Source organism: Gambusia affinis, linkage group LG14 (genome assembly GCF_019740435.1).
Source record: "Gambusia affinis linkage group LG14, SWU_Gaff_1.0, whole genome shotgun sequence".
NCBI lineage: Eukaryota > Metazoa > Chordata > Actinopteri > Cyprinodontiformes > Poeciliidae > Gambusia > Gambusia affinis.
This window is the reverse complement of record NC_057881.1, coordinates 14863848-14874135: the sequence shown is the minus strand read 5'-3', so window position 1 is coordinate 14874135 and position 10288 is coordinate 14863848. Positions and strand designations below refer to the sequence as shown.

The window sequence follows — 10288 nt, the reverse complement described above, 5'->3', positions numbered from 1 at the left end:
AAATAAACTAATTCCAATATTTTCCTTCAAATATGCTTTTCTGGTGAATCACCATGTTTTTATGTAGCAAAATAAGATTAAAACTAAACTGATTTCAAAACCACACCCTGTAAGTGTGAGACATGGTTCTGTTTTAAAACCTGACATGAGATTTATTGCACCCAGTTAAAAGCCCATCTACTTTTACGAAGTAGGTTTTTTGCTTTTTTTTATTTTATTTTTTTTATTCTGATATCTCAGATGACAGCAAAAATCCTGCCATTGCCATCTGCTGGACGACAGCTGCATAGGTTCAGACTGCGATTCTGTCATCAACTGTCTATTTGATAAAAAAAATAAAAATAAAAATAAAAATAGAGAAATTAGGGTTGACATTTAAACACCTTCTTTTGTAAAAGTGTTACATTACAGGACCTTATCTTCTGCTTAGGCTATTAACCATGTAGTCATTTAAATTATTTCGTTACAGAGTGTAGTTATGAGGTTCAAACACAAGATGGCGATGATAGTCATTCAAATGTATTTACAAATGAGTCATTAATAAAAGAATATAAAACTTATTTTTACTAACAGAGTCAAAGATGATTGAAAAGAATGTAACAGCCCTAATACAAACAGGAAAAGAATATTAACAATAAAATCATATTTTTATTTTTATGCTTCCGGCTATATGTGTCAACAAGAGCAATCATTAATTCATAGATTACATTTAATATCAAATGAATAAACTGCAATTTTTTTTTTTTTACCAGATTAAATACCGAGTGAACAAAGTAAATTTTAAAACGCAGACATCTGCAGACACCTGCAGACACCTGACTCATTCCTGTACTTTAAGAATATTGCACAACTACTGACTTCATTTTCTGTGCGAGCGTCTGTGTACATCACAACAGAGATGTTACATGTGCCAATAACAAGGGGTTTCTCCCAGCAGCCCAAAAGATGGAACATGAATGAGTGTTTGTGTGCAAGATGCTATGGTCACACAGGCCGCTGTGTCAAGTTAGTTCTGATCGGCAGTCTCATGTCGATCCAGCGGTTTGGGTTTTCGATCATGGAGGTCCACGCGGTGACTTCGTCTTCTGTGGAGTCCATCCAGCTAACGACTTCGCCGTAGCTCTGACCTGGCGTTAGAAAATGACACAAAGAAATTTTGTTGTGAGCATCAACACAAGCATGCAGCCATGACACGTGACCACAAAAAACAAAGAACAAACAGCATAGATATTTTTGTCTTCTGTCCGTTTTGTATGAAATGATTCATAAAGAAACAAATTGAGCATCATCTCAGGACACTTCGAAAAACAAAAGTACAATTTGCCGAATTCCACCGTTTGCGATATTTCTGTGCAGATCCTCAGAAGGTAAATCATGATGTTTACACACAACTGAATCTTTCAGATGACAGTTGTGCAATAGTGCAGGAAAAACAAAAGTAATCCAAGATGTACAGCAAGTTATCTAGAAGTCATCTGAAGCAGGAAGTGTCCCCAGACCATCATACTACCACCACCACACTATTTCACTATCTCTATGAGTTTGTCTTTTTCCTCTCATGTCTCATCAGTTCAACAAACATTTTTTTTAACATACGCTTCATTTTATATTCAGCTATCTTTGTCAGATTTTAAAATCTAAAAAAATTCAAATGATCTGAAACATGTACAGTAAGTATGACAAAAAAAAAATGCAAACATGTAAAAAAATCTTTAAGGAAGAAAAATATTTTTCTTTTTCAGTATCACCTTTTCCAAGATGATACTGCTTTTTAATCTGGGGTTCTATGGGATAAAAGAAAATTGCCAACATGTTGCATTTACAGACATTGTTGAGACAACCTTGGTTGGCTCACAGGACCTTCAGAAACATTTGAAATTCTTAAAAAAGGAAAACCTCACTAATGCAAAGTATGGAAGTCCAGACGACAAAAGGAACCTACATCTTTGTATACAATCAGCTTTATTGGTGTTGTTAACACTAACCAGTTTGTGACTTAATTTGTCATATTTACAGTTGGAAAAGAAACCTGCTGTCCTGGTAACTGCATTATACCATTAAGATTATTTTTGCATGGACAATAGATGAGGGAGAAAATTTTCCAAAACATTCCTAGATGCTTTTTTATGAGCGTTTTTTTTTTTGTTTTTTTTTTTTTTTGTTTTTTTACCTTTTAGCAATGCATAATCCAGCTAAAATATCACAACTGCAAAATGAATGTTTTTTTTCTCCTTTGTGAATTCCAGAACCTTTGCTAAAAGCAGCTGTTTGGTTTAATCTAAAGCCAACAGCTAAACTAATAAAATGATACAGATTCTCACCAGTTCCACAGCTCAGACGAACCCCTCCCAGACTATCCGTCTTCAGTCCGTCTCTGTGCCAGACAGTGAGCTCAGCACAGGCCTCCCGCAAGTCGCTGATTTGAAAGCCGTCATAGACCATGGTGTGGTTGTATGTCGGACTGATGGAGTGCTTCACCACCCGCGTCTTCTGTCCGCTCTGTCGACTGACATCTGGAAGGATGTAGCTTGGTTTTGAAGGGAACAGAGAGACAATTGAGACTTGATTTTAGTATATATTTCAACCAACTACAGTTGGATTCCAAAGTATAGGCAAAAGAAATTATTTAATGTACTACTCTTATACAAACTGGACTGTGCTGATGTGTAGGAAAAGCATTACACAATTCCTTATGGCTTTAATCTGTATTTAAAAGTTTATGCAGAGTTTAAAATGCAAAATATTTTGATAGCACAATCCCTTCATACATAAGGATTTATTTTTTCAGTATTTCAATTTGTGTGAAAATAGTATAGAGTTTCTGTTCTCTACCAGAGTTGCCAGTGGTCTGTGCTGCATTGTGTATTATTGATTAAAATAAACTAAAAAGAATGTGTTGGCACTGAAGAACAGCCGTACCTTTTCACAAAGGAGTCAATAGCGCCTCCTTTCTTAGACAGGAGACCTTGAGCTTCTCTGAGCCAGATGTGAACCTCTCCTGTCAAAGGCAGACCGCCACCTGAACACAAACATCCAAACTTTTATGTCCACACAGAATGTTACAGTACTCATACATCTGTGGCGTGGATGCAGTTCAGGTTTATTCTTCTCACCCTCAGATCCCTCAGGAGCAAATTTAATAGACAACACGATGTTCCCTCTGATGCTGATAGACTCTGGATTCAGGTGAACCTGTATGCAAAAAAGAAACAAAACCCAAAAAACCCCCCCGAAACATCAAAGGATGAGAACAAAGTAATGGATGAAGGTTCAGACTTGTGAAGGCTGGGACAGACCCAGGTTATGTAAAACCTTATTTAAAATTCACAGCATGTCCTCCTCTTCCTTCAGCTCTCTCAGACACAAGACACACTCCTCCCCTTTTATCTCCAACAGAGCTGCTAAAATGTCTGTTTCACATTCCCTCAGATGCTGAATAAATTCAGATGCAGGTGGCAATACTTTTATGACAATACGTTTCATAACCAAACACAATTTCAGTTCCACTTTTGAAACAGGCTCTCATTATGTTCTCTTAATGACTAGAATAAGTTGGCATTATTATACATCTTATATTGTGCCTCTCAGCTCATGTAAAGTTAAAGATTTTTTTAGAAAACACGTTTCACCAGTTACCAGTGGTGTTCTTCTACCTCTTTTGGAGATTCATAGGAAATACATGTTCATTCTTGTCAAGACCAGAACAATATGTACACTATAAAAATAAACCATTTCCTCACTCTTTGACAAGAAATCAGACAAATGCTTCTCATTCTGGGTCAGTTCAGGTTAGCATAAAAAATAGTTCTCTTTGCTTAATGCCAAACAAATAACGCCCCAAAAAATGTAGGGTTTTATTATTATTATTTTACTTCAAATTATAATTTTTAATAAACTGCCCTTCATATTTAGGTAAAATTGCCATGAAGTTTGATCAATCCTGTGTCAACTGCTTCAACACAAAAGCCGTCTCCTTTTTCCCCTTTTTTGACTTTACTACTGTTATTGTACATTTTCTGGCTACATGTTGAAATGCTTTTAGTGAATCTTTTCTGTCTAATTTATCACATGAACTTTTGCACAGGCTTTGACTGACACAAAACAGCCGCCTGGGTCATTACTCCTTGTTGAGCAAATTACTCTGGTCTTTCATTAGCTTCCTGTAAAACACCAACATGTTTCTAGCTCTTCTTATTTACTTCCTAGTCTCTCTCTGATCTTTTTCACCCACATTACTCTGATTTTTTCACAGTCTGAGATCCACCTCCTCCATTTCCCTGGTTGCACCCCCTGCAGCCCTAACTGTTACTGACTCAGTCAAGTGGCCAAGCATCTTAAAATCTCTCTTATCACATTTTCAACTTTGATTCTTTCCCTACAACCAAAGCTGTTTTTAAAACATCTTTTAAAGTCGTTTACATGTTAGATTTTCTACGGTTGACATTTATATGTCACGTTGTGTTGACTCTTTTGTCTTTGGCCCTTTTAACAACCGTTTTCTCCATATTGCAGATCGGTATTTTCGCAGCTGCTGCCTGGTGTTTTTCAGGGTCCAGACAGGAACCTTTCAATAAAATGCCTATTATTTTTATTGCCCACAATATTGCAGAATAATGTAATTTGCTTGAAACTCTTTCAGGATGAGGCATTGCCTACCCTGGGCTGCAGATCTTGCCACAGGGGTTCGGTGCAGGTCCAGTCCCAGAGCCCCAGGGCCACCTCCACCTCCCCTAGAAACACATTTCTTCCCAGAGGTGCAGCGTGCCACACAGAGAGGTTCAAAGTCCGACTGCGCAGCTCCCCGATGCAAACTTTATACTGAAACAACATAATCAGAATAAATCTGTGAATGGTTTTGAAAGACACTGATTACAGTTGCGGCTTAATGCAATGTGCGCTTGAGAGAGCATCTCACTCTGAGTGTCTGATCATAGACTGGGTTTAATGTTTTCTTCTTGACCGTCGTTTTCTTCTTGCTGTGATGCGACTTGTCTGGCAAAAGGTAACTCTTTACATATCTGTGAAGTACATGCACACACACACACACACACGCACACACACACACACGCACACACACCCACACACACACACACACACATTTGCTAATTGATTCGGAGCTTGACACTACCGTTTTGAAGCTAGTCACATGAAAACACAATTGCTTACGGGTCAGAGCGGTTCTTGCGTGCTGAAGCGATGTCCTCACAGCGATACACTTTCACCTGGAGCTCCTCCCTGTCATTGTCATAAACCAGTGAGTACTGGATACGGCCCCTCACCTCCACCGCTCCGAAATCCCCCGAGCTGAACAGACTCATCATGCTTCCACCGAGCTGCGACAAACACACAGAGACCAGCTCCTGCGTCACTGTCCTGAGCTGAGTCATCTTTGCGTCGCCCTGATAGTCAGCTGATCAATTGTGTGTGTTCAGTGAGTACGAGAGTGTGTGTGTGTGCGTGCGTGTGCGTGCGTGTGTGTTTGTGTACCGTGTAGCTTGATTGGAGGCTACCGTTGGAGATGCTGGTTTTTATAAAAGCTGGATCTGGCTCTGTCGGGCTGCCGTTAAGAGAGTCTGAGTCCCCATTGAGATCCCCAATGAAATCTTCCTAATTGGAAACATTGACAGGAGGATTTAGTACTCGTGCAAAGCGACATATTTCTTCAAGGTGCACATATGATCCCATTAACGGGTACACAATTTCAGTCAAACTGTTCAGGTGCCATGACTTTCTGAACATGGTGGCTGAAATTTAGTTTAAACATTAATTACAAAGAAATTCATACCCTGACTTGAAAAGAGTTGAATTGTGGGACTTTAATGACACCCACCACATTTATTGGGGATTTAAAAAACAAAACAAAACTAAATTACAGAAATTATTTTTGAAAATAAGCATTGTTGTCTACACTCATAATTTACTTTTTACAATTTGATCCATGAATTAATTTCTGAATTTTTATTTTTTTTATTTTTTTTTACAATCTCTTCAACATTGGAGAAGCAGAGAATATGCTATCACAGTAGGGCTAGTGTGTGTTCTCCTGACCTGTTGATAAGTCAGAAAAAGGATATGAGAAAATCTCCACAGTGATATAATAATATGACACTGAAACTACTGGAACTGTGACAAACTATACTGAATGAGGGTCCATATTTATCTTCTGATCAAAAAACATGGAGGATGGTAAAATAAAATTTTTATCAAGCAGCAGGATTGGTCATTTGGAATCACGATGTACCTAATACAAATATCTTACGTGCAAACTGGTTGTTTGGAAGTCAATAAGTGCCATCGCAAACATAAATATGTGAGATTTGTTAATTGCTTCGGCAATGATATGTGAAACTATGTCCTTTTTGTCAAATGAGGCAAAAATTCTGTTTTTTGTGGCTGCAATAACTTCAGTATTAAGCAATTTCATTCTGATTCACTAAATGAATGTAGCCAAATAAAATTTTTATAAGATTTTTTTTTTGTGGCGAACTGTGTACAGGTAAACTTAGGTGGAGCAGAAATGTTTACACCTATAAAAACTACTAGCAGCAAGTCTGTTTTGTGCTGAAACCTTTTCCGGAGAATATATTTAAGCCCAAATACTTTATATTGTCACTGTATAAATATCATCCTCCAAACAATTGAAAAGTTTTGGAAGGAAAAATGTCTGCCTTATTCTTTGACGCAATGTCAAATACTGACTCAGTGTCAGTGGATGGAAGACAGAAAACAGGCTAGCTGGACACTGTTTACCGAAGCGGTTAGTCATAGTAATGTGTGAGTGTAGGCGGGCAGTGTAATCACCTCAGGTTCCTCTGAGTGGCCGTTACTTCTTGTTTCGCACTCTGAGAGCAAAACGACGTGTGGATATTGTTACTCAGAAGCATCCAGTGATGAACAAAGGATTTTTGAGATTTTTTACACACCTTTGCATGGAGAACTGTTCGCATGATTCAAAACCTGTAATTGGAAGAAATTTGGCATTTAACTTAATATTAAAATGGGTAGCTCATAAATAATTTATAGTAGAGGATTAAAACATCCAAACACACACATTGTCTGCTGGTGTTTCAGGTCTCAGTATGTCAGGTTTCAGATTTTCCTCACTTCTGAAAGCGAAGTTAGAAATCAAAAATTGTTCCGATAATATTTACTGCAAGCAGAGCGTTTAATTTGGAAGGTCCTCTGACTGACCTTCCACTTTCCTCTTCTGTTTTGTCCTGCTGTCGTCCTTCTGCCTTAGGAAGGATGCCGTTCACCGGCGTTTCCTCCTTCTCTCCAATGAACAGCTTATTCAAGTTCACATCTGTCGCCATCACAACAACCAGGGAACATTCACTGAGATAAAAAGCCCCTGCAGCAGCACAAAAGAACAGCCCCTCTCATTTAGGTGGTGAGAACTCACCTCTGCTCTTTGTCTTTCTGTGGCGTATGGAGGCCCGAATGAGGTCAGAGCCTGAAGTCCATCTGCGATGGCGTTTACTGTACTCCTCACTGAACCATTCTCCAGAAAGGAGCCGCAGACGAGACAGACTTTTTTCTGTCTGTTCAAGGTTCCTGCACCATCGACAGAGATCCAGAAACTGATTAAACTGAAACCTAAGGAACTGCTCCTTCACAAGAAAACTGATATCAGGTTACCTTAATCTACAAAAGTCGATGACAGCTAAAGAGGAATGTTACTGTTGACACTTTGACCTCAGTTAGCAGTTAATTTTTTTTCAAGATAAAGCGTTAATTTTCGAAGTAAAGCAAAAAATGGTCGGTCAGTAAAATATCACATCTGTCTGTCGAAAATGTTGATATTTTCCAGGCGATAATAGCAGAGGGAATTCAAATATTTCATTTTTCTATTAAAAAAGAAAATATTAGGACAAAAAATAAACTTTCCAACAAGGATTTGATCTAGGCTGTTGAAAATAAGCACGATTAACATTTGATTTAGAAGGGAAAAAATATATTTTTATGCAAATATATTTTGAGATTGGAAATGTCCAAAGTTTCAAAATATGAATACATATATATATAAAATTAAAATAATCTTTATGTTTTAGACAAAATGCAGTTCCACACCCAAAAATATTTAACAAACAAACTAATAGGTAACTTGGCTATGACCTTTATTAATAACAAGAGCTTAGTCCAACACTTAGAGATTATGGAGAAACACTTCCCCCCTCCGCTACCAGGGCCACTGATCCTTTGGAGAATAATCCATTTAAACTTGCAGATTTGCTTTCAATTAATGCACCAAATGTGGCCCCTTGGAAAATAATCACCTCTGACTGACCTTACTCGACTTTCATCGAGATGACGCAGCTCCAAATCTCTCTGTAGGACCTGCAGGATGGAGGACCGCTCCTCTTCCGTCAGGTGGCTCAGGTCAAGAGTTGAGTCAACCCGCTGCCCATCCATACTGGGAAGGAGAAGATGTTATCGTTAAGCAAATAAGCGCTACCTGTTAGGAATGGTATTATGTCCTGTTTGAGTTTTATAGGGGTTGTTCAAGAAATCAAACAGATTTTTAAAAGCGCACAAATTTAAGCTGTCCAAGTGAAACATGCCCAAGTTCAGATGACCATTCTTTAAATGCTGTATTGTTTGTAATGTTTGTAATGTTGTACAGATTAATGACCATCTTATGCTCTCATCACACATCCAGGGTGAAATGAAAACCTGAAAAATGATTTGCACAAATATTTTTATAAACATATATATGCTTTATATAATCTGACAAAAAAAAAATCCCTGTACATTTCTTTTACTGGAAATAGGGGCTGCTTACAGTTGGTAGTTGAATAAATACATTGTTCAGTAGCATTGCTACTGAACAATGCTCAGTTAAAAACCGGACTGCAATATGTAAAGGAAAATAATTTGGGAGGAAACTCTGGCCGATACTAACCCAGGTTTCTCTCTGTGGCAGCTCACAAAGCTGGATTATCCCCATTTTTGCAAAAGACCATGAACAGCGTTCAATAACAACATTGAAACTGAGTGAAATAACATATATAGCCACTTAATATTTACTGCAAAAACACGCAACCCAATTCCTCATGCCACATCAAAACACAAGTCTTTGAAGTCGTTTCTCCTTCATGTGCTTTATGGGCATCAGTGGGCGAGTGGACATGCTGCGTCTCTAACCTGCAATGCCTTTCATCCTGATCACGTTTTACAGTGTATTTTATCTGCTGGTAAGAAACACTTTACATCATAAAATTAGAAGACATTAGATCAGCAGAGCTCGTGTAGTATTGCCCTCGAGTTAACTCATGCTGAAAAGTTTAGTAACTTATCTTGTGCAAAACGTTTAATCTTAATTGTGCGAGTGTTTTTGGTAGGCGTGTAACCTGTGTTTAATTTGCGCAAACGCAAACTGTTAATCTGGAAAACAAATAGGCAACAAAAATAAAGTTTCCGCTAACACCCACTATCTCCATTATGTTCACCAGCCTGTGCTCTTTTGATTATTCTCGCCTAGTATCTCCCTTCAAATTGCTTAAATGTTTTTAACAGCATATAAACAATAAATTATTAAGAGTATCGCCATCTTTACTGTTTCAGTAAAAAGTAAATAAATAAATTAGATAGTTCCAGCAGGATTTTCATCCTCATAAAAACGACGAGTGGAGACACCTGTCGCCTCGTTCTCACATTTAATTTCTTTCCTCAACAACTTCTTTTTTTAAATAAAAAAAGCACACCCATACGCATAAAATACGGTGGAAATATGTTTTACCTTATCTGACAGCTTCCACCTGTTCCATTTGGGAGAAATGCGGGGAAAAGTTTTCCAGAGTCCGCTCTACGTCTGTCTGTTTGTGTGCTGAGCAAACGCAGTGAACACGCCCTCGGGATCAATCCGCACAGGGGCAGCCCTCTGCTTGGAGCTCAGCGTGAGAACAAACACGAAACAGGGCCACGCACACAAGCAGAGACGGAGTGTGTGTTTGGGTGTGTGTGGGCGTGTGTGTGTGTGTGTGTGTGTGTGTGTGTGTGCTTGCGTAGAGCAGAGGCCGCCAAAGTGGAGGGTCTAAATTTAATTTCTATGAATCAAATGCAGTTCAGAAGGGATTAAAATGAACTGAAAATAAAGGCTAGAGTCGCCCTAATTTAAAATAATATTACACGCACGCAGGCTATGGGCTACCCCGTAACGATTTGATATAAAATGACCTGGTGGAACTACAACAACTTTATTTTTTTATTTTGTTTACCTTTGTCTATCATATTTTTAAAATACTTTTGTTTCTTATGATCCACTTTTGTTCTAAATGTCGATCAGGGT

General features: G+C 38.2%; 1 protein-coding gene across 2 annotated transcripts; it reads right to left on the bottom strand.

The window, feature by feature from the left end:
• Positions 1-549: 549 nt before the first annotated feature.
• sytl1 (synaptotagmin-like 1) lies at positions 550-9912 on the bottom strand. 2 transcript variants are annotated; one of them, XM_044138675.1, is made up of 15 exons: positions 9740-9912; positions 8288-8413; positions 7403-7554; positions 7192-7303; positions 7052-7103; positions 6924-6957; positions 6802-6842; positions 5488-5607; positions 5167-5333; positions 4916-5018; positions 4657-4818; positions 3114-3192; positions 2920-3019; positions 2322-2527; positions 550-1127 (listed from the first exon to the last, which is right to left on the bottom strand). In XM_044138675.1, the coding sequence occupies exons 2-15, from the start codon at positions 8410-8412 to the stop codon at positions 985-987; spliced, it is 1596 nt and encodes a 531-aa protein (XP_043994610.1). In that variant the 5' UTR covers position 8413; positions 9740-9912; the 3' UTR covers positions 550-984. The 2 variants fall into 2 exon arrangements, with proteins under 2 accessions (XP_043994610.1, XP_043994609.1); XM_044138674.1 differs by having other exon boundaries at positions 7052-7106; positions 9740-9910.
• Between the last annotated feature and the right edge of the window lie 376 nt (positions 9913-10288).